Consider the following 23,115-nt stretch of genomic DNA (forward strand, 5'->3'; position numbering starts at 1 on the left):
AGCCCTTACACAGCCTGGAGGTGTGTTTGGGGTCATTGTCCTGTTGAAAAATAAATGATGGTCCAACTAAACGCAAACCGGATGGAATAGTATGCCGCTGCAAGATGCTGTGGTAGCCATGCTGGTTCAGTATGCCTTCAATTTTGAATAAATCCTCAACAGTGTCACCAGCAAAGCACCCCCACACCATCACACCTCCTCCTCCGTGCTTCACGGTGGGAACCAGGCATGTAGAGTCCATCCAACAAGAAATCAGATCATAGTTCATGGGACCATAGTTCCACCAGATTGGGTGGAGCTAAAAAAAGGAAAATCCTGGAAGAAAAACTGTTCAGTGAGCGTATCAATAAGCAAATCCAACTGCTTTTCTAAAATGGAACCAGATTATGGCTACATTTGGCTTGATGTCATAGAAGTCTGGACTTCAGAGGTAAATGTAACACAACAGAAGCAGCTACCAGCACCTGTTTCTGGTTTACTGTCTGCTACATTAGACCTAATATATTTGTATTTACCTTGCTAATAATTCAAACAAAACTTTCTTCCCAGTATAAAAAAAGACAGAGGCTGTGGTTAATACCACAACTGGAGAACCACGAGTTTAGCTCAAAGCATGCCCATCTGTTTGAATGGTCTAGTCAAAGTCCAGACCTAAATTTAGGTGAGAAGACTTAAAATCTAATGTTCACGCTTTCTGTTCAAATCTAACTAAGTGTAACCTAATTTGAATTTAATTTCATATAATTAACAAACATAATATGAACAAAAAAAATTATCAATGTTAATGATTGTTTTTACTACTACTAATAATAATAATAATAATAACCATAGTTTGGCATTTATGCATTAATTTCATGCAATCTAATATAATCAACTGTCTTAAAATAAATCCAACTGAATTTTATATTTTCCAACTATTTATTTGAAGATCAATAGATTATATTTCTCTTCATTATAGTGTGTGTGTGTGTATAACTAAGTTAGTTGTAGACAAAACACATTCTGTCATGTTCATGTCGTTATTCACTGGGTTAGTAAGACAGCAGGATAAAATACAGGTCCTTCTCAAAATATTAGCATATTGTGATAAAGTTAATTATTTCCCATAATGTCATGATGAAAATTTAACATTCATATATTTTAGATTCATTGCACACTAACTGAAATATTTCAGGTCTTTTATTGTCTTAATACGGATGATTTTGGCATACAGCTCATGAAAACCCAAAATTCCTATCTCACAAAATTAGCATATTTCATCCGACCAATAAAAGAAAAGTGTTTTTAATACAAAAGACGTCAACCTTCAAATAATCATGTACAGTTATGCACTCAATACTTGGTCGGGAATCCTTTTGCAGAAATGACTGCTTCAATGCGGCGTGGCATGGAGGCAATCAGCCTGTGGCACTGCTGAGGTCTTATGGAGGCCCAGGATGCTTCGATAGCGGCCTTTAGCTCATCCAGAGTGTTGGGTCTTGAGTCTCTCAACGTTCTCTTCACAATATCCCACAGATTCTCTATGGGGTTCAGGTCAGGAGAGTTGGCAGGCCAATTGAGCACAGTGATACCATGGTCAGTAAACCATTTACCAGTGGTTTTGGCACTGTGAGCAGGTGCCAGGTCGTGCTGAAAAATGAAATCTTCATCTCCATAAAGCTTTTCAGCAGATGGAAGCATGAAGTGCTCCAAAATCTCCTGATAGCTAGCTGCATTGACCCTGCCCTTGAAAGTAGGGTCTGATGTTCCTGATTCCTTGTTTAAGAAAGATTATCTCACCTCGTGTGTGTTCTCCATCAGGTTGTCCTTGTGTTCTGGATCCCGTTCCAGCTCGTTTCCTGGTTCCTGAGCTTACCAGCATGAATTCACGTTGTTTCCTTCGGACTGAAGTTTGCGGCTGGCAGCGGGCTGACTCCCCCTCCCTTGGACTCTCCTGTGATGAACCCTGCTCACCCTCCAACCGTGTTCACCTTCCAAGCCGGTCTGCAAGAACCCATCACGCTTTGCCAAGCTCATCTTCCTCCTGGATCAAACCAACCTTCAGAGAAGCAGTCAAGCATCACTGCACACCTTCCTCTGGCTGATCACAGACTCTCAGACCCCACTCATTCTTCCCTGGCGGTTCATCATCTCATCCCCTGTAAGCACGATCTCAAACTTCCAAAATCCTCCAGCATTATAGCTAACCTTCCATGTCCAGTTCTCTGCTTCTGATTTTATTGATCAGATCTGCTACAATAAACATTTTAAACCTTTTTTTTTTTTTTTTTCTGTCTCCTGAGTGTGTTCTGCATGTGCAAATGTGTGTGGCAAAAACGATGACCACATTGTCTTGGTCGTGTTGGACCATTCATTAAGAAAACGATCAACATAAATTTAATTTATCTTCACTGAACTAATACAGATGGGCGTAGTAGCCTTAATTCTCCCTTCTCATGGTAGCAAAGTTGCAGTTAGAGGACCCAAGCCTACCTGAGTTGAACAATTGCTGCAACATGGTAAATGTGACCATAAGGAGGAACATCGTGGAGATAAATTTCCTGCCTGGCTGCTCCTTTAAGTCAGACACCACCTGCTCCTGTGGCGTCAGCGGCGCCCACGATGGCTGCACGATCAATCCGGCAGAGAAATGTTGCAATGTGACATCTTCTAACAACACTGGCATGCGCCGGATGAAATACCCGGAACGGCTCCTTCAAACCTCTGGTGTCAGGTAAGCCACTCTGCGCAATATTTAAACAGGTGTTGGTTTATTCTCCTAGATGACTCCTAGAGGAAAGAGGGCATTTTCTCCCCTGTCACTCCTTCGGTTTTTATAGTACAACATGGATGCGGACAGAAAGTAAATCATATGTGGGGAAAAAATCCGTACTGGGGGGTGTCAACCTGAGAACATGTTGTACGGGGCTGAGTGGCGGAGCTGTGTAAAGACTATTCATTAGCTACACGGTGAAAATGTTGGGAGGATCCAATTGTCTTAAAATCAGGGTGAACACGAAGCAATACGCGGATCTAACCCAGGGCACTCGCATTCAGCTGTAGGACGGACCACATCTGATAACTGTGACCCTAGCTGACACCTGGAGATGTTGGTGTTTATTTGGCTTTCATTCATACGGAGACGAGTCTTCTGCATCGGTCTGCGCAGACAGGCTGATCACGGCTATCGGTGCTGTGGAGGATTTCTTATGGACAGTTGTGCACGGCGGATGAAAGTCGGAGCTGCTTGTTGCCATGGAACTGCTGACCTTGTTTCCATGGCAACAGCCAGCACCAGTGACTTGAAAGGAGGGTTTCTGATCTGAAATCATTTTCGTTTTGCTGTTTTTAATCGTGCGGGTTTTTTCTTTCGTCTCTTTTTTAGAAATACCAGTTTGCCCCTTCATTTGACTGACATAAATTAGATCAGCATTTATCAGCCATTACAAATACTGAATTATTGCTGAATTGGATTCAGATACTTCAAAGTGGGTATGCTGTTCACATCGACTCTTTATACGGTCTACTACTAAAGAAATATAAAAAGACTTCAAATAAATTCATCTTTTATTGCAGTATCATTATCTCACTTTGGTCATATTTATAACAAAAAATCAAACCTTTTTTATAAATTCATATTCATCGTAAACTGTTAATTAGTAATGTATGACTTCCTGTTTGCCTGGGTTATAAATAAGACATGACAAAGAGGCCAGTTTCTCATAGCCACTCTTCAAGATGGGTAAAATATGAGAACATTACATTCTAGTAAGGCAAATGCATGTTGATCTTCATTAGTCAGGATTGTTTTTCTACTCTCGGTGGAGGAGGACGCTTTTCCTCTGTCTCCCGCATCCCTCCCATATCTGCCCTGCTTCAGCTCTGTGTCTTGTCTTTTTGGAGCCTCTTTTTGCACATCTTCCAAATTCTTCCAAAATATGGATTTGGTCAGCTGGTCTCTCAATGCAATTGATCAAATTTTCTCGACGAGAAGACAGGGGTCGGGAGAGCCCACTTGCCCGGAGTGGACGTTTTTCTCTAGATACACAATGGACTCCTGGCAGAAGTGGAGGATTGTATGTTTGTCGATAATGTCAGTCGAGGATGTGGAAGATGTGTATATAATTGGATGTTTGATATCAGGATTTCTGCTTTTTGGAGTCAGCGGTTACCTGGCATATTGAGAAATTTGGAGAATGTCAGCAGCTGTTCTGGCCATTGTGAGGCTGCCTGGCATGTGTGATAGGATCTTCAGAGCGATCAGCACTCAGACTGAGATGTTACGTGAGCTGAATCGCAGACTGGAAGTGATCCTTACACAGGATCGCAGACAGGTTGCGGTTCCTGGACTCAGGAATGAAATAGGATAAATCTTGGAGAAAGTTGTTCGCTCGGATCTGGCAGAAAGACCAGGAATTTGGCTGTTTGGATTCACCTTTGAGAAGCCAGCGAGATTCTCAAGGCTGACGGAAAATTAAGAGTCAGCCTAACCCAAATAATTACTGTTTTTCTGAATCTGGCTCCCCTGCAAGGCCTTGATGGCTGGCTATCTTTAACCTCTCCTGGTAGTTATGTAAACATGACGCTCTGCTCCCTCTGCACTCTCCCTTCCCTGAGGACATCTGTGGACCTGCTCAGAACTTTGTGGCCGGTTGATGAACATTCCTACGTATCATCAAGGACAATGGCCTCTGTGACAGTGCTTCATGGACTTACTTGCACACACACACATGCTCAAGATAAACATATGCACCCCCTCACACCACCTTCACCGATCCCGGCATGATGTTGTTTTGTCAACTGTTGCTTCTTTGTGCTGAGGTTTTTTGCAATCTCAAACTGTATCCTGCTAAGGATAAAGTGTGAAATATGATTTTTTTTCCCTCTACTTACCTAATATGGCCTCTTTTCTCATCTAGCAAGGGCAGCACCTGTGAGTGGGCAGCAAAGCCTCGATGACCCGTCCCCCCCTTGTCTTGTGTCATGATGTATGTTTGGATGGGTTGTACTGGAATTCTAATTTCCCCTCGGGGATCAATAAAGTATCTTTGAATTGAATTGAATTGATGTAGTTACGAGAAAGGCATTCAGTTGAAATCTGATATATCTACAGTCAGAGCAATAAGTAAAATGTTAACTGTGACAAACAGATAGCTTAAAGCTCAGTATTGGAGAACAGGAGCAGCACCAAGATTGAAAAATCAACCTTTCTCACCGCTTCAGTAATAAGATATAAAGAGCTGAGGAGAGAACCCAGGACTCTGGGTGATGATTGTACAAAGATGAATGGTCATAGATCCCTCCGTGTGTGCTGCTAGTTTGCGAAATATGAAAAAGTGCTCACTTATTGGAAGTGCTGTTGAAAAAAGTATTAAAAGCAGAACAAACATGCCTTGACTGTAAATATAAATAGCAGGTTCTCTGGTCTTTTCAATTTGAAGAGTGGCTAGGAGAAATGGGTCTCAGTGTCATGTCTTTCACCTTTGACGCAGTGAAACAGAAGGTCATGGATTACTAGACACTATGATCAACATAAAAATTAAAGTAGATAAAACAAACAAAATGGTTCAGCTACATTTATTTGCAGTTTTCTGGCCGATCACCGATTACTGATCTTTAAAAAGCCTGACCTACGGATTCCGATTTTGGCTGATACCGATTTTCTTTGTAACTAAAACTGTCAGGTGTCATAAGGTCACAACACACCTTTAATGTTTCAATCTTATGTTGTCAACAGTTGTGAACCTCACGCGTGCAGACTTGACCTGGTGGTCAGTCAGTCAGCCTCTCTCACGCCAAAGCAAAAGGGAACAGTGGGTGATTTTCAGACCTTTGAGGAGGTAGATAAGATCGGTGGACAAGATCGGTTTCACGTGTAATTAACGGCCGATCACCGTTCGCTCATAATTAAGGAAATCGGGGCTGCTGATCAATCAGTGCACCCCTAATTGTTAGTTATTGTTGGGGTTGTGTAGCACCCTGGTATGTTTATAGCAATGTTTTGAAATGTTTCAAAACCTATTTCAACTATTTTGTGTTGAATTATAAAATGTAGCTGGACAAATTGAAAACACAAACGCAGTTAAACATTTATGTACTACAGGCATCTAGTATGTATAGAAATATCCAGAACAAACTCCACCTGAACTTATTTTCGAAGTGATTTTAAAAACGCCCACCCATGAATTTTTCTTCTTGTATTTAGTCTAAAAAAAGAACAACAAAAAAACAGTGTAAGCCTAGTAACTGAATTAAAGATCTTTTTCTATCTTTTTCAATTATAGTTCATCTGATCAAATAAGATGTCACCTTTGTTTTTACTCAAATGTACCACAAACGGCCATCTTCTAATTTTGCAAAAGTGTTTAATGTTGGCAATAATGAAAATATGTTTTTTTTACCATATAAACAGAACAGAAGCCTCAACTACCATGACAAATAAAACTGATGTAATAAACGTTTGATCATGCTGTGAGTCAGGACGTCACATAAAGACTGTCATGACTCCCTTCTCCACCAAGTGAGAACACCATCTGAGGCCGGAATGTCAGCCTATTGACACAGAGTTTAACAATTTAACAGCAGAACTTTATGAGTTCTGAAGATACATTTGACTCAATAAAGCTGCATCATCATTATCCAAAAAAGCAACCCGGAGGGAATGCGGATTAAGATGACGGCTGACTACACTGTGGGTGTGTTGTAAATGTGTGTTCCTACTCGTGTGAAACTCTGCAGCTTGGCGGTTAATCATCAACATCTCCATGCCAAGCTCAGGGATACATTTCCCTCCAGTGTTGTTGGCTTATTAACAGCAGGTAAAAAAAAAAAAAGTATTAAACCATCAAAGCGTTTTTCATTAAATATATTTCTAACATTTCTATTGACTTGAAATTCACACCAAATGTTGGCAACAATCCAAGTAATCCACACATTCAAAGAAATCAGACCAAATTAGTTCTCAAACGAAGATATGCGTAAACAAAATCTAATTTATATTATGCAATATTTTGTGGAGAGCATTGACCATAAGGGAGTATATGTACTAAGGAAGAAGGGAGAATGGACCAATGAACCAAGGAAGTTAATCAGAGGAGAATCAGGATCAGCTGGTGGGAGAGAGACTACAGGTAACTGAGGGAGACTGACTAATTAACATGGATGAGCAGGGAGGTAACATGAAACTTTTAAGTAAACAGAAACAAATAAGACTAAATAAAGAACATTAACAGGGGGAAACCAGCTCTATAAGAAAAATATAAACTAACACGTCTAACACCAGAATGAAACTAATAAAGCTGACTGAACTGAAATAAAGCAAGAGAAGAACATGGAAGTGCAAAAGTAAACAAAACACAAAATCAAACACAGGCAGATTATGACAAAATCTTTTTGCAGGGCATTAGTTAATATTAAACCAGCTGATATTTATGTGCAGATAGCACCAGAAATACTTTCTAAATACTGACAGATTTCATCTAGTGTCTTGGCTTTCTATTTCTTTTTGCACGTTCTTTTTATTTGTTTAATGCTTGTTTTACCTGCTTGACCTCTTTCAGCATTTTTTCAAATGTACTTCAATATCTGAGGGTTATGTGATCGACCAACATAAAGTAGTGCATAATTCTGGAAGGAAAAGGATAGATGATTGAAGGGATGTGGAAAAGTGTAAAGCAGGGTTTGAATATAAAACAACATACCAAGCTATGAACATTTCATGGAGTACGGTTCAATAAATGGGAAGAGTATGGCACCAGTGTAAACCTAGAAAAAGAGAGCCATCTATCTAAACTGAGGCAGTAATTCTGGAGGAGATCCTCAACTCCGGTGGGAAAATCTGCTGAATGAACAACTATTAGTCATGCACTCCCCAAATCTGTCCTTTTATGAAAGAGGTGAAAAATTATATGTTTTAAAAAGCAAGCTATAAGTCCCGTTGCAGTTCACTATAAGCCAATTAAGGGGACACAACAAACATGTGAAAGAAGATGCTCTGGTCTGATGAGATCAAAATTTTACTTTGTCTCTATACCACGTGCTATCTATGGTCAAAAGCTAACAGCACATCCCCCTTACTGCATAATGCCCACAGTAAAATATAGTGGTGGCAGCATCATGCTGTGGGAATGCTTTTATTCAGTGGGGAAAGGGAAGCTGGTTAGAGTTAATAGGAAGATTGATAGAGCTAGATGGATTCTATTTACTAATAAGATTACCTCTGAAGGCAGACAGTTGAACTGGATTTTATTTAGGGGTACCAAAGTAAAAGGGGAAGAAAACAATTAAATGCCACACTTCAAATTTTATTTGTAAAAATGTTGTAAACCATGTTTTCTTTTCCTTCCATTTCTCAAAACTCAAGACTTGTTGTAATGTGATAATATCTAAAAATATTGAAGTACTTCAGTAATGCAGTACTTATTTAAAAAAAAATCACATTTTTTTATTCTTGTCTTGTATTCTTTCTGTCCCAGGTTTTGCCAGAAAACACCAGTAGTTGGAACACTGTTTACATTGACTGTAGTCAGCTATGTTCTTCTTCTCTTGGGCTGACTGTGCCTGATGAAACCTGCTATGGCTTTTTGTAATGAAAGCCTGCTGGACGACTGTGACCTCTTGGAGCCGGATGTGGAGGAAGCAGCTGAAACGCTCCCACCAGAAGCTTCGCCGCCTCTCATATCGGTTACTCTCCGGGTGACACTGGCGGCCATAATGATCTTCATGATAACCATTGGTTTCCTTGGCAACGCAATCGTGTGTCTTATTGTTTACCAGAAGCCTGCCATGCGCTCTGCTATCAATCTCCTTCTGGCCACATTGGCCTTCTCTGACATAATGCTCTCGCTGCTCTGCATGCCCTTCACTGCCGTCACCGTGGCCACCTCAGACTGGAGCTTTGGGAGCGGCTTCTGCCGGGCCTCCATCATGCTGTACTGGCTTTTCGTCCTGGAGGGTGTGTCCATCCTCCTCATCATCAGCGTGGACCGTTTTCTCATCATTGTGCAACGGCAGGACAAGCTGACCCCACACAGGGCCAAGGTGCTGATAGCAGGTTCCTGGGTGCTGAGCCTGTGTGTGTCTCTGCCGTCTGTGATTGGGTGGAGGACAAGTGCAGCAGGGATTGGGGGCACCTGGGCGCCGCAGTGTGTGCTGGGGTACAGCGAGTCTATGGCAGACCGAGGTTACACGGTGCTCCTGGCTGTAGCAGTGTTCTTTGTACCATTTGCTGTCATGCTGTACTCTTACATGTGCATCCTCAACACAGTGCGACGCAACACCCTGCGCATCCACAACCACACCAGTGAGCCTTCCTGTCTGCCCGCCCTCAACCAGGTCAGCAAGATGAGGCTCAACGGGCTGCAGCGGCCACCTCACATCAAAGTGGACATGAGCTTCAAGACCCGAGCCTTCACCACCATCCTCATCCTCTTCGTGGGCTTCTCCGTGTGTTGGCTGCCCCACACGGTGGTCAGCCTGTTGGCCGTATTCAGCCGGCAGTTCTACTACAGCCCCATCTTCTACCCAGTGAGCATTGGTGCTCTGTGGCTCAGCTACCTGAAAACGGTGTTCAACCCTGTCATCTACTGCTGGAGGATCCGAAAGTTCAGGGAGGCCTGTCAGGAGTTCATCCCCAAAAGCTGCAGGCTGTGTCCTCGAATGCCAGGCAGGAGCCACAGGAGAGTGAGGCCCAGCAACAATTATGCTTGCAGCGAGACTCAGTCAGCCGTGTGAAACAGTAACTGACCTTGCTGCCAAATGTTTTCACATTTTAACTGCTCACCAAAACAGGATGTTTGTTTTAAAACAATATACCACTAAACATAGCCTCAATAATAAACACTCCATCTAAACTCCAAACCCTTGAGCTTTTTCACATTTTTTTGGTTTACAACCACAAACATTATGTGATAGACCAACGCAAAGCATGTACAGTAGAGACTGACATTTTTGTCAATTCTTTTATGCCAAATAGCTTAATCGTAGTCTCACTGAATAGAGAGCACCTGTGAACATTAATTATCAAATCTTGTCACAGAGTTTCAGTTAGATTTAGATCTGGACTTTGAATGGGTTGTCCTAAGACATGAATATTTTTTCATTTAAAGCATTCCAGTATAGCTCTGTCTGTAAGGGAAACCTCTACCCCATTCTCAACTCTTTTGCAGCCTCTACAAAATTTTCTTCCAGGATTGCCCTTTATTTAGCTCCATCTGTCTTCCCGTCAACTCTGACCAGATTTGTTCCTGCAACAGAAGAGTCTACAGCAGGATGCTGCTACCACTGTGTTTTACAATGGAGGTGGTGTGTTCAATGTGTGTACAGTTTTAGTATTTTTATCTCATAGTATGTTCCATGGAGGCCAAAAAGTTTAATTTTAGTCTCATTTGCCCAGAGCAACTTTTTTCAAGTGTTTGCTGTGCCCCTTTCATGGCTTGTGACAAACTTTGAGTGGGACTACTTATGGTTTTCCAAGCAATAGCTTCCTTTCAGCCGTTTCATCCATAAATGCCAGATTTGTGGAGTGCACAGTAAAAAGTTGCTGTGACTACAGATTGTGCCTCCCGAACTGTGGGTCTCTGCAGCTCCTACAGTTTTACCGTGCTCTTGGGCGCTTCCTTGTTTAATCTGTTCTTTGCTCAGTCGGTCTTTTTAGGTGGATGGCCATGTCTTGGTAGGCTTTTAGTTGTACCAAACTTCTTATATTTTAAGGCGATGGTATGAACAGTGCTCCATGTGATGCTTAAAGCTTAGGATAATTTTGTTTACCACAACCCTGCATTAACTTCTCCACAGCTTCATCTCTGACCTATCTGTATCTGTTGTTCATTACTGTTCTCTAACAAACTGCGGATGCCTTCACAGAACAGCTGGATTTATACTGAGATTAGCTTACTTGCAGGTGGACTCCATTAACTATTTGGGTAACTTCTGAAGGCAGTTTGTTGCACTGGGTTTTATTTAGGGGAATAAAAGAGCCTCAATGCAAATGTAAGCCGCACTTTTCACCTAGTAAAAAAATTAAACCATGTATCCCTTTCCTCCCATTTCTCGGTTATGTGCTACTTTGTGTTGGCCTATCACTTAAAATCTCAATAAAATACATAAGTTTGTGATAGTAACGCTGGTGTGAATAACCTTGTTGACCCAGTTTGTCCTTTCCGTGCACACAAAGGTAAAAAAATGAAAACAGAAGAAAAACATCAGATCTAAATACCTCCTAAAAACATCTTGTGTAATATATTGTCTGTTTGTTTGCTTACTTAAATAAATATATGTTCAGTTTGCTGATATTCCAATAATTACATTCGTTCCACCTGTTTTACATCTTCCTCTGTGGGCTGTTGGTTTGACTTGTCCCAGAGCTGTTCTGCTGTTACAAGCTGTAACCTGTCGATCTGAAACAACTCATTGTTGGGAACAGACGTGTGATGGTGAGGGGTTTACAGAAAAATCAAACAGTATATTGTATTAAAAAGTTTCAGTAAGCTATTGAAAAAATAAAATCCAAGAGGAGCAAAATTGTTAATATCAAACTGTTGTTTTGTCAGTTTTAAATGTTTATTGAATTAATTATAATTTCTTGAAAGATAAAGCCAGATTATTAAAGATTTTTTACATGAAGTTACAGTAAGTGTGTGTGTCTTTCCTGGACTCAGAAAAAAACGCTGTCCAGCCCTTTTTCCATCCGTCCATCTTCTTTACTTGCTCAATCCTTTTAGGATCCTTGCAGGGGGCTGTTGCCCTCCCCCAATGGTTCTGGTAGTTTATGGTAAATGGAAATATAGTGCAACGTTGGTGCGCTGAGTGTATTCATAGATAGGCTTACCTATTTGACAGTTTCATCATAAAAGGTAAGAATTTTACTGCATGTAGTGATTTAGAACAACATAATGAAATTAATCCAGCTCCATCTTCCCCTGAAGATTCTTATGGTTGTCCTAACCACAATGGTAATAAAAAGGTACTCAACACCTGAATCTGAAAAAAAAATTTCACGTTTTTAATATTCACAGGCACTATTTAGTTCTTGTTTAATTGTGTTTAGATTGAACTGATCTATGTGGAGAAAATATTTGTTACCTTGCAGATTTCTTCGGCTTTTGCTTTTTTATCACACATAAATCTTTCAGATAAACAGATTTCATAAAAAAAATTATTTAATCCCTTTAAGGGTAATTTGTTTACAGCTACCCAGTCCGTGTACAGCGTAAGAAAGGACGGATAAATACAAATGCTATATAGAAAGTAATTCTAAAGTGCCAGTTCCAGTTAAACCCAAACCTGCAGCACAGTTGTGTACAAAATGCATCAAACAATTTTTACAACAAGACAATCTGAGTAAATACAAAATACAATTTTTACTTTTTCTAATATCTTTGTGGCACTAGTTGCCTTTATTTGGAGAAGTCAGACAGGAAATTGGCAAAAAGAGAAGGGGGGAAAATATCCTTATACATCAACCAAAATAAAGTCAGAAACGTTTAGGTTTGTTGTAAAAAAAAAAAAAAAAAAAGGTTAAAAAAATTCTATTTTGAAATTAAAATATTTTATTGTAATGTTTTCTTTTATTTATTTAAAAGAAAGAAAGAAACTGTCTGGCTTCACTGCCACTGTGTCCAGCAGGTGGCAGTGAAGCGGCTGCAGATGAGAAGCTACCGTTGGTAATTCTTCAAAGAAGAAGAGTAGCAACAATGGCTGCTACCACAGGACAAACTAAAAAGAGTGTTTCAGCCTCAGATGCGGATCTCTTACTGCACCCCGAGCTTCTATCTCAAGACTTTATGCAGCTAATTTTAAGGCAGGTGAGTTAAACGTGGAAGAGAGATGCGAAAGTTACCCTTCATTGTGAAAAAAAAATTTAAGAATATTGAAATTTTAGCATCAGCTAAACAGTCTTTTACTTTAGCTCTTTCTCTGTGTTCGGAGTTGATTTTATATTGGACTCAGAGGTTTGCTGCCAGAGTGTTTTCTTTGTTCTGAACCAGAGAAATGTCGGTACCAGAGGCTGCGAAGACAGGGACCGGCTCACAGAGCTCTACCTGCGGCATATCATCCCGCTACCGCAGAGGAATCTACCCAACAGCCGTTGGGGACGGAAGATGGAGAAGAGCCGGGGGAGACAGACGGCCGCTGGACACAGGTCAGAAGGTTAAGGGCTCATGCGAACCCTGTCTTAGGGCAGGACACTGATGTGTTATGTGGAGGAAACGTATTTCTTGCTGTCTGCTGGGCTACTTTTGCGCCTCTAGATCGATTTAATGTGTTGTTCCACGTGTCTTTTACAGCACAAAATAACAAGAATATATAAAATGAAAAAAGTTGTTGATTAGATAGAAGATATTGATTAGTCTTTAGTCTGGACAAAGCCAAGTATAAAATGCCTATTTTTATCACAAGGTGAGGGTTTAAAAATTTTTTATCTTGAGCATTTGCCAAAGCACTAATTGCTTTTTTACGATTATGTTGTTATTATTTATAATATGAAGGCACAGATATCAGATTAATCCTAATAAGATAAACGTTACATAAAAAAAAGAACAATTACATGATTTTTATGTAATGGCAAACAGTTGAATATCATACAAACTACCAACTTTATTTAACTTTACGTGTAAATCAGATATTCCAACAAAACCAACTATACAGAGTTTTGTTAAACAATTAAATGGCAGAGGCAAACAAAGTGCACATGGATGAAATAATGTTATTTTTACAGTGTTTTATCCATCACTTAAAAAATTATCTAAAATATTTCCAGGGTGCAACATTTACGGTTCAGGCCTTTTCGTACTCCATGATTTCGGGCACAGAAAGGATCCTTCATACTAGCTGTGCATTAAATCGGACACATCCTTTTGATGTTTCATAACCAGATTGACAGCTGATGAAGTGAATATATTTTAAGTGAATATGTGCCATCGGGAGGTTGCTCAGTGTTATTTTGGTTTTTAACAGTTTTTATTCCTTTTGTATCTTCATTATTTATCAAATTACTTGATTACCAAGAGTAATACACTGATATTTGATGGTTAACTACAATGTTATGAAAAAGTTTGTATACAGGTACAGCAATTTTCAAAGAATTAACCAAGATACGGGATTAACAAGTGAAAGTGGTGGGATTGAATTAAATGACCGAAAGAACTGGCAATACAATATAAATAGACCTTCAGACTTTCATATCAATTCGTTCAATATGCACACATTTTTTTCTACACGTTGACAGATCACGGTCTTCTGGATTGCAAAAGCTTGATGCTCAGTGTCCAGATAGAGATGCCTTTGTTTGTGGACGTTGGATAGAAATGCTAGTATGCCAAAATTGTTACTTCTGGGGACAGATTGACATCGAGGAACTTTCAATGAGCCATTGCTTATGCTCGCTGATCTATCTCCAGCAGTCATTGGGACAACCTTGACAGGCCATCAGTCCATCGCAGGGCGACACTGAGACACACAGGACAAAAAACCCTTTTCTAAGGGAAACCAATAACCTAACGATCATGTTTTTGGACTGTGAGAAAGTGGGAGAACCCTCGCATGCACTTGGAGAAAATTCAATTTCCATAAAGAAAAACCCGAGGCTGAGATTTGAACCCAGGACCTTCTTGCTTCAAGGCAACAGCGATACTAACTCTGTCAGCCCTGTTGATGGCCCATATTTTGGGCCATCAACAAAAAATTCACTGCATCTGTATGTTATTCGGAGATGCAATTTGGAATAATTTTAACAAAATGAAATAATTTTTTACTCTTTGTCAGACTGGATTAACTGAAGTCGATATGCATCACAGAGGTGGGCATTTACCATACCTGTTGATCAGTCATCGCAATGTCTTTAAGCAGGCCCTTTTAAATCCCAGCTGGGATCAGAGGTCAATCCCAGGACAAGAAATCATGCACCAGAAATGTAAGATGTTAATAATAATTGCTCGACAATAAAAAAAAAAAAAAAGGGTGTGAACTGTTTAAATGCCTATCTAATGAACAGCCCACATATCTGCAAACATTTACCCATTCGTAAAGATACTGATAATTTTGTCTTGTTTTCCAGTTCCAGTAATGACCAACATAGGAACAGGCCTCTGATTGTTTTTGACGGGAAGTCCTCTCAGTCGGGCCCGCTGAAAGTGAAGAAACCCGAGAGCCCGACAGGGCCAGCCGGAGCCACAGACAGATTAAAACCTCCTCCATCTGCAAATCTGTCCAACCCCATCCGTAAACTCTCAGGCACGTCATCGTCGTCTTCCTCACATCGCAGCTCTGACACCACAAACCTCAAACGGGACGCAGACGCCTCGGTAGGAAATTCCTCTCATCAATGGACAAATGTTTGTGTTGGTTTTAATTTTTTAAGATTATGGAGGTGGAAATTCTTAAAGTAAATGCATGATATCGTACTATAGCAACTAATGCTATTTCACTCTAAGGAAAATAAATAATAAATAAATACTGTTTTTAAAGACCAAAATAATGATTAGCAAATGTGTTATGAATCCTTTTTCTTTCTTTTTTTCAGGGTGCACTAAAATCTCCAGAAGTGAGGAAAAAGATCCAACACATAACGTGGCCCTGACCTTTGACCCGGGTTGGCAGATCAGGCTCATAGATCTCTCCCCCATCATCCCATTCACTTCACACAGCCCACCGCCGTATCACCCACGGTTACAATTTTCAAACTAAAAGATGTAAAGAACCACTTTCAGATGTGCATCAAGACCCCTTTAATATTCTAATTCATGGTGGACCGTCAACACACTAAGGCGACGCTCAGGTGATCAACCCTTCTTGTTGAAGTCAGGAGCTTCCTTGTTGCTTTTTTGCAACCTCAAGTGCCCTTTTTGTCCTCCTAGCCAGCATCTCCCATCTTGTGTCGTTTTATAATAAGATTTTATGGTTTCATGTATTTAATATAAAGGTGTGAGTTTCCTGGTTTATAAAAAAAATGCAGCAGAATATAACACTTTGATAGGGATGGACATATTCATGGCAGATTATCCTAATCACTACATTGTTGAAGTTGTGCATTAAAATGTTTTGAAGCGTGTCGTTTGGTAACCAATGGATACTTGTCACTTGTTGCTATAATTCCACTAAGACCAAGATTTTATTTAGTGATATTTCTAAATTCTTGATTGAAATAATGTGGGGTCACCCATTTACAGAGGGATCATGTTTCGGCATTAAACGGGTGTGGGAAAACTGTTGCTACTTTTGTATATTAAACATGAAGTGAAGCGAGCATAGATCCCTTTAATGATGTATTTATTGGTTGGGATAATTTTACTTTGCAACTGATATAATTGCTTTAGACAGAGTTCATTAAAAACACAGGAAAAAGTGTTTTCAACATTTGTACAAACAGTTTCTTAAAATAAATTCTCAACACAAGGAATCAACTTTTTTGCCTCATTTCATGGTTTCGTATGTTTTTACATAATCTTTACAGGATGAATGAAATCTGAAGAGTAAGAAATTTTGTTGACGCATCATAAAAAGCTACAAAAACTAACTAGTGTTAATTACCTTGGATGTTCTCAACATGTTAACTCTTTATCAGGCCTAAGAAAGTGACAATAACGATGTCAGTACAAACATTCAAGAACTAATATATCATTTATGAAATTCCTTTTTCTACTTATCAATGATTTCTAGTGAGCAAGCCGGTTGTTTATTAAATATGGTCTTATTCAAGTTTGCTTATAGGCTAGTAGTACAATGCAAATTTCAGCCTCAGTTCCAGTTTATACTGTTTAATTTGTATTGTATTGCACCGACTACGCCAAAACAAATTCCTTGTATGTCCAAAAACGTACTTGGCAATAAAGCTTTTCTGATTCTGATTCTGAACTTGAAGTCTATAAACATACATTTTCAAATGTTGGCACAGATCCTAAGTTTGGATTCAGGTTTGGACCTTGAGTCATTTTGACATGTGAATATGCTTTGATTTAAACCGCTCTGTTGTAGCTCTGACTGTATCTTCATCGTTGTAGAGCCTCAGCTCCAGTCTCAAGTCTTGTCCAGGCAGGTTTTCTTCCAGGATCCTCCTCTGTCATCATGGGAATGGTGTGTTCAGGGCAGTGTGAACTTTCTACCACATATAACAGCTCATGGCAACTCTGGAGGAGCTGCAGCTGCATCAGTTTAGGTGGGCAGCTATTTATTTACAGTTGCATCGTACTCTTAACATGTTCATGTGATGGATTAAAAAGGGCTAGGTGAGATGTTTGGAGCTTGGGATATTGTTTTATAGCCTAAACCTGCTCTAAAATTTTCCACATAAAATCACGATAAAAACGATTAAAATTTGTGGTCGAACTGTGACACAATCTAATAAAAAGCACTGTACAATTCAGTTTTTATTTATGTTATTTATTGCTGTGTTTTGTGACTAAACATTCATCTGTCTTTCACTCCTAGTGAAATGTAACGAGAAGCAGAGTTCAGATGTTGCATTTGAGAAAACTTTGTAGTCTTTATTTCTCGAAGACGTTACAAAACTTTGATTTACTCACGTAATGGTCGGCCGCTCACAAAATTCTTATCAAGTTAAACTTCAAAGCTGACAGTTTGCATTAATGTTGTTGCTTTATTTTAGCATGCAACTCTTTACATTCATGCCTACAGTTACTTTATTAATATTTCTGAAGGAACTTACATGTAACTTTGAATAAGCTTCACAATATCAAAGCACATCATTAGTTTGCAATTCAGAGCTGAAAACGACGTACATTCCTAGTTAAACTACAGACGCTATGCTTTGTGCTCTAATAGCACTTGTTGAATTTTTGCCGTTTGTTGGCAGCATCGTTATCCCTCAGGCTGGGTTAGATATCCTTGCCACATTCGGGACACAGGATATCGTCCCGTTCAGTCAGGAAGCCACGCCCGACCAGGGACACGGAGCACTTCTTGCAGTTGAAGCAGTCGTTGTGCCACTGGCGCTCCTCGAAAGAGATGTATTTGCTGCCACCCAGGCCTGAAGAGAAACATCAAGTCTGCATCAGTACACCTGAGAAACCAGTTTAGGTTCAGTTAGCGCAAGGAATTTTGTAATACCACTAATAGGGGTGGTGCAGGAGGCGCACTTCTTAGCGTAGAGGTTGCAGAAGCAGTTGAGGCAGTAGGCGAAGTCGTCTCTGGAGGTGAACCTCTGGCCGGACAGCTGCTGCTTGCAGCTGGTGCAAAGGAAGCAGTCCTTGTGCCAGGGCTGGTCGCGGTAGGTCACCCCACCAGTGGTGATGGGCTAATCACAATAAGCAATATTACTAGCCTTTCTTGTTTCACAAGTAAACATAGTATGTTGAACTGGAAGTCATACCTTTTTGCAGTGCACACACTGCATGGCAAACTGCTTCTCATAGCAGGGCACACAGAAGTTCTGGTTGTCCTTCGGGATGAAGCTCTTGGTGCCGATTGGCTGCTGGCATCTCTTGCAGGTGAAGCAGGTCTCGTGCCAGCTGTTCCCCTTGTGCTCCATCTTCCTGGAGCCTTCCGGAAATTGAGATGTAAGAGAACACAGGAGGTTAAAAAGATGACAAAAAGATCCGTTGCTGAGAATGATAGGAACCACAAATATGAAGCTTTGAATCCAGACATGATACACTGCAGATGGAAATATCTACAGTTCAGTTTGGATATGACTGGCTGCACTTTGGTGTTTCATTCCATCTTATTAAATTTCAACAGGGTTATACCAGTGGACAAGTAAGAATATTTAAGGTACATTGGTGAAAGATTGAACATTAGTTCTCATTTCTTCACTATTGTGTAGTTTTAAGAGCAAATGTAGACGTATTTGATATTTTGAAGGACTACTTACAGTCGGTTTAATGAGTTGCTTATTGTCATGGAAGGCTGCTAAAATAGATTTACGTTGCTATTATTAATAATATATTAGCAACGCCTTCTTTTCTAGCTCATGCTTTCCAGAACCGGCTCAGTGTAAGATCGGGGAGGGTGTTAACAAAAGTTCCCGCTCTTCCAACTGGACACCAACCACGTAAAGTAAATTGAAACTAAAGATATTTTTTCCTGTTCATGTTACAAGCTAATAGAAGCACTGCAGCACAGCTACAAGCAGCAGGAAGTTAGTAAAGTAGTCATATGTTGTTTTGTTTTTTTATATTTTCCATGTGGCAAACCTGTTGATGGGTTTTTGATTGTTGATTGTAGGAGTTTGTGCAATTTTTACTATTGATGTTTATGAGGACACCAATTTAATATTAACATTTAATTGCCCCCACATTAATGTCAATTCACCCATTAACACCTGCATTGATGATGTGGGTAACATGCACTCAGAAGAATTTTTTTAAAGTCTTCATGAGTTGCTTGATCCCCAAATGAGTTTTTAATTGATTACCTTGGTGGAAGGGAGCCCTCATGTGTTGTGGATAGTGCAAGCACTAATCAAGCTTGCAGAAATAAGGGCTCACTTACGGCATCAGTAATGCTAGAACTGCCGCTGCTCACACCAGAACTCCCAACCCTCAGGAAATGTCCCCCAGTTGCCATATGCCTTTGATCACATCAAAGCTTTCCAAAGACAATTATTTTTGCATGAAAATCTAAAATCTTTGTAACTCTGAGACCGTCTTACCTGGCATGATGGTTTTCTTGCAGTCGTGGCACTTTGAGGAATACTCATTGGAGTAGCACTCGGTGCAAAGAAGCTGCTCATCCTTGGTGGAGAACGGCTTGTCCACCAGGGGGCGCTTACACTGGAAGCACTTGAAGCAGTCCTCATGCCAGTGACGGTCCTTGTAGGACAGATCCTGCAGGAATGTCAGACAGATGAGGCCAGGAGGACACTTTCTCACAACATCTTGTACATGTATTGTACAAGATGTAGTGGTTTTTATGTAATCTCTTACCCTGGTGTTACAGCCAATGGGCTTCTTACACTCCTCACAAGTGTTGGAGTACAGGCTCTCATAACATTTCACACAGTAGGGATTCTCCTCTCGAAGAACGTACTTCTTCCCAAACAGGGACTCCTTGCAGTAGTGGCAGTCGTAGCGCTCGGTCATTTTGACCGAGAGTCACTCACCTGAGAAACGAAAGAGTGCAGGGTTTATTTTGTTAGTAAGTCTGGGCATAAATGTTTCCTAATAAAAAAGAAACTGTTTTTTTTTTTTTTTTTTTTTTCATACAGCTTTTCCCTAATCTTGCCGACTTTCATTTTGTTCTGTGCATCAGGAGCACAGAGTGACCGGTGAGGAGGGTATTTATAACTACGATCAGCCCTGCTTAGAGACAGTCAACACTTGCCCTCACTGCATACCAACGCCCACCATGCAAGTGTGTGCTGACCCATCCAGGGCCTCACCTACAACTGTCAGCGCCAGATCCCGGTTTTCCCGGTCATTGTGAGCGGCACTTGTAGTAGTGACTATTAAAAACGAGCAGCTGCTTGGGGTCTACCTTTGCTACTCGAATAATTTTGTCTGTCGTCTGTAGTTATTATTTAAAAAATCAGCCTGTTTTGTCCATTCTTCATGTCTGACTCTTAAAATGAGACCTGTGACTGATTGTGGGATCCTCCTGGACTTGAGGAGGTTTCCATCTTTTGTCTGGTCAAAACGGAGACTTTTAATCCGCGCAGTCGACCCCTCCCACATTCCCTCATTGTCTGCTGCTCCCACCATGACTCACCTAGCTTATATTAGGATTTATCTGGCTCCTAAAAATACGGAAAGATAATCTGAACAGCCACAAATAAGACCTACAGCTATTTGGATGTACCGTTCAGCTGTTTTGTCAGATTCTGGGGTCTGCTTTGATGCCCACCCATCTGGGAGACAGACTGAGATACAAGGAATTTAACCTCAATGAGCTTCAACTCTAAAGGAAGTGTGTCTGCCTTTGAAATGTGAGAGCTGCTTTCAACTCCTTTGCATAAAAAGTTCTTCAAATTTAAAATAAATCTTAGAAATTTTCAGAGAAAGAAACGGGAGTAAAAAAATCTCATTTGCGCAACTCCCAAGTTTCCAGATGTTTAATTAATATTGTTTTTATTCCAGCTTTGAAATAACGCCCTTACTTTTACTTACTGCGACTGAGAAGTTTTCTGGCTTTTCTTTCTGGCTTTTCTAAAGCAGCAAATTACGAGGGCATTCCTTCTCAATTAAACACAATTTGACATCAGCACATTAATTGCAGCCTTTAAAGCGGATAATGGAGTTAAATGCGAGGACAAATTAAGCTTTAATTTGCAAGGGTTCTTTTGAATTTTGAGCTTACGTTTATACTTTAATAAAACTCAATTTGAAAAGTAAATACCTCCAAATATTAAATATGCAAAACAGCATAATTTGCTTCATATATGCAGCATCTTAGGTGTAATACTCACTAGAAGTAATTTTTAATGCCCAAACCAAATATGAGATGTCACGGTAATACTTTATTATGAACAGCAACACAGCATCAAAGGATAGTCACCACTTTTCAATTTGCAAGAAGATTACTAAGGATGATGGGAAAACAGGAGGGAAATGACTAAATTAGCTCCATAAACTTAGATAAACAGGTCCTCAGAGGATCTATTTTGCACAGAAATGGAGAAGAAAGTGGAGCGAGGGATGAGGGAGAGATAAACAATTAAGGATCTTGTGCAACTGGAAAACAGAAAAACATGAGTGGGTGGAAAGGGAGGCACATACGAGGATGCCAGTGAGCAACAATGTCTCCGAATGGAGGACATGGTAAATGAAGACCAGTGAAGAAGACAGAAGGATGGACAGGTGAATGGATAGATGAGTGGAGGAGCTGAACAGAGTTTGGCTCTTACCTTCCTGTGTGAGGAGTGTGCGCCTGTGCTGAGTCTGGGTCAGACTGAGAGAGGAGGCTCTGAGGGCTGTAGTTACTCCTGATTACATTAGCCGACCCATCACGGGCTAATTGGAAATGGGGGATGGGTGTAGGGGGTGCAGCGTGGGGGCAGGGTTTCTTTTTTTTTTTTTTTTAAATGACCTATAAATACAGCAGCACCTCCGTGAGATAACCCTCAAGGCCCCCTTTCGTGTCCTCACTCAGTCACCACCACGACCATGTAGCCTTTTAAGGTCACTCAGTTGTTCTTCTCACTCTCTCACACACTCCGGGGGTTAACTCACTCTACAATTTTCCTAATATAAATTGATTTGCTTACCAGAGTTTTTCCGTCATGTTTCCCATATGTGATTGTGATGATGTCATGGATCAGTGAGGATTTCCTTTGCTCAGGTGTCTCATCTGGCCCCAAGTCCTCTTACTCTACCAAACAGGAGACACAGTCCCAAACCTCCAGTGTGATGGCTACTGTATCCAGGCTTGCTAACAACAGAGACACACACAGTTTCTAGGAAAGTTTTAGCTCTGTTGCGTACAACCCCACACTCTCCCGTTCACATTTAGGACCCTTTCATTACGTTCTTCCTCACTCTCTTTCTGCATGTGGAAGGTTTCTCAGAATATCCGTCACCACGGATTCGCTTTGATGTTGGTGCTACATTTGTATGACATCCCAAAGTGTGTCTGTCCTTCTTGATGGTGGCTATAGAGTGTATATTGTTATTTTTACAACTTTCGTTTTAAGTTGTATTCAGGCTTGTAGCTCAGGATCAGATGTGTGTACTAACTAGTTATATTTACTCTGTACCATTTACTTGAGTAACTGTATAAGAAATATGTACGTGTAGGAGTAGTTTTACTTACTTTTGACTTTTCTAGATTTCATATAACTTTTGAATTGTGGTTTAAGAAGCTCACACAGTTAATCAGTTACAATGTTATGTTTCCAGAGTAAATGTTTACATATTAAGATGTTTAATCCACAACATCAGCATTTTTTAAAGCAGGCGCTATAATCTGTTGTATCTGCCTTTGTGTAACTTACTCTGATTCAGGCATCCTAGCTTCTGATTGGTTAACTCATGTGACCCAAAAGGAGGAAGTGAAGTGTGTATACATTTATTGAAGTATGAATAAAGGACAAATAATCTGTCCCCATCGGGCTGTTTCTTCTTACTTAGAGAGACTTTACCACGTTGTAACTTCTGCTCCAGTTCTGACCGGCATTGTTACTCTGATGTGTTGTGGGCCAGCACTTTCCTTCTTCTGAACAGCACATTAGCAGTGGTTGTGTTTAAC

General features: G+C 40.4%; 3 protein-coding genes across 5 annotated transcripts; 2 read left to right on the forward strand and 1 right to left on the reverse strand.

The window, feature by feature from the left end:
- Positions 1-1,614: 1,614 nt before the first annotated feature.
- Positions 1,615-11,601, forward strand: gpr45 (G protein-coupled receptor 45). The gene is made up of 2 exons (XM_047371159.1): positions 1,615-2,713; positions 8,454-11,601. Exon 2 carries the CDS (start codon positions 8,542-8,544, stop codon positions 9,709-9,711), a length of 1,170 nt encoding a protein of 389 aa, XP_047227115.1. The 5' UTR covers positions 1,615-2,713; positions 8,454-8,541; the 3' UTR covers positions 9,712-11,601.
- Positions 11,602-12,621: 1,020 nt separating this feature from the next.
- On the forward strand, positions 12,622-16,375 carry c7h2orf49 (chromosome 7 C2orf49 homolog). The gene is made up of 4 exons (XM_047371566.1): positions 12,622-12,782; positions 12,966-13,120; positions 15,035-15,281; positions 15,500-16,375. The coding sequence occupies exons 1-4, from the start codon at positions 12,672-12,674 to the stop codon at positions 15,554-15,556; spliced, it is 570 nt and encodes a 189-aa protein (XP_047227522.1). The 5' UTR covers positions 12,622-12,671; the 3' UTR covers positions 15,557-16,375.
- A 959-nt stretch (positions 16,376-17,334) lies between these two features.
- On the reverse strand, positions 17,335-22,267 carry fhl2a (four and a half LIM domains 2a). Of its 3 annotated transcripts, none has more exons than XM_047371563.1 (6): positions 22,136-22,267; positions 19,860-20,035; positions 19,586-19,760; positions 18,305-18,474; positions 18,043-18,229; positions 17,335-17,962 (listed from the first exon to the last, which is right to left on the reverse strand). In XM_047371563.1, the coding sequence occupies exons 2-6, from the start codon at positions 20,013-20,015 to the stop codon at positions 17,811-17,813; spliced, it is 840 nt and encodes a 279-aa protein (XP_047227519.1). In that variant the 5' UTR covers positions 20,016-20,035; positions 22,136-22,267; the 3' UTR covers positions 17,335-17,810. The 3 variants fall into 3 exon arrangements, with proteins under 3 accessions (XP_047227519.1, XP_047227518.1, XP_047227521.1); XM_047371562.1 differs by lacking the exon at positions 22,136-22,267 and adding an exon at positions 21,776-21,914; XM_047371565.1 differs by lacking the exon at positions 22,136-22,267 and adding an exon at positions 20,139-20,250.
- Between the last annotated feature and the right edge of the window lie 848 nt (positions 22,268-23,115).

The sequence above is a fragment of the Girardinichthys multiradiatus genome, chromosome 7, assembly GCF_021462225.1.
Source record: "Girardinichthys multiradiatus isolate DD_20200921_A chromosome 7, DD_fGirMul_XY1, whole genome shotgun sequence".
In the NCBI taxonomy this organism is placed as follows: Eukaryota; Metazoa; Chordata; class Actinopteri; order Cyprinodontiformes; family Goodeidae; genus Girardinichthys; species Girardinichthys multiradiatus.

Excerpts from the sequence above, each read along its gene's own strand:
- c7h2orf49 (XM_047371566.1), top strand. The coding sequence starts at position 12,672 with ATGGCTGCTACCACAGGACAAACTAAAAAGAGTGTTTCAGCCTCAGAT. Across the intron at positions 12,783-12,965 it reads TGCAGCTAATTTTAAGGCAG|AGAAATGTCGGTACCAGAGG; the intron begins GTGAGTTAAACG and ends GTTCTGAACCAG. Across the intron at positions 13,121-15,034 it reads CAGACGGCCGCTGGACACAG|TTCCAGTAATGACCAACATA; the intron begins GTCAGAAGGTTA and ends CTTGTTTTCCAG.
- gpr45 (XM_047371159.1), top strand. The coding sequence starts at position 8,542 with ATGAAACCTGCTATGGCTTTTTGTAATGAAAGCCTGCTGGACGACTGT.
- fhl2a (XM_047371563.1), bottom strand. The coding sequence starts at position 20,015 with ATGACCGAGCGCTACGACTGCCACTACTGCAAGGAGTCCCTGTTTGGG. Across the intron at positions 18,230-18,304 it reads AGTGTGTGCACTGCAAAAAG|CCCATCACCACTGGTGGGGT; the intron begins GTATGACTTCCA and ends TATTGTGATTAG. Across the intron at positions 17,963-18,042 it reads CTGCACCACCCCTATTAGTG|GCCTGGGTGGCAGCAAATAC; the intron begins GTATTACAAAAT and ends GTTTCTCTTCAG.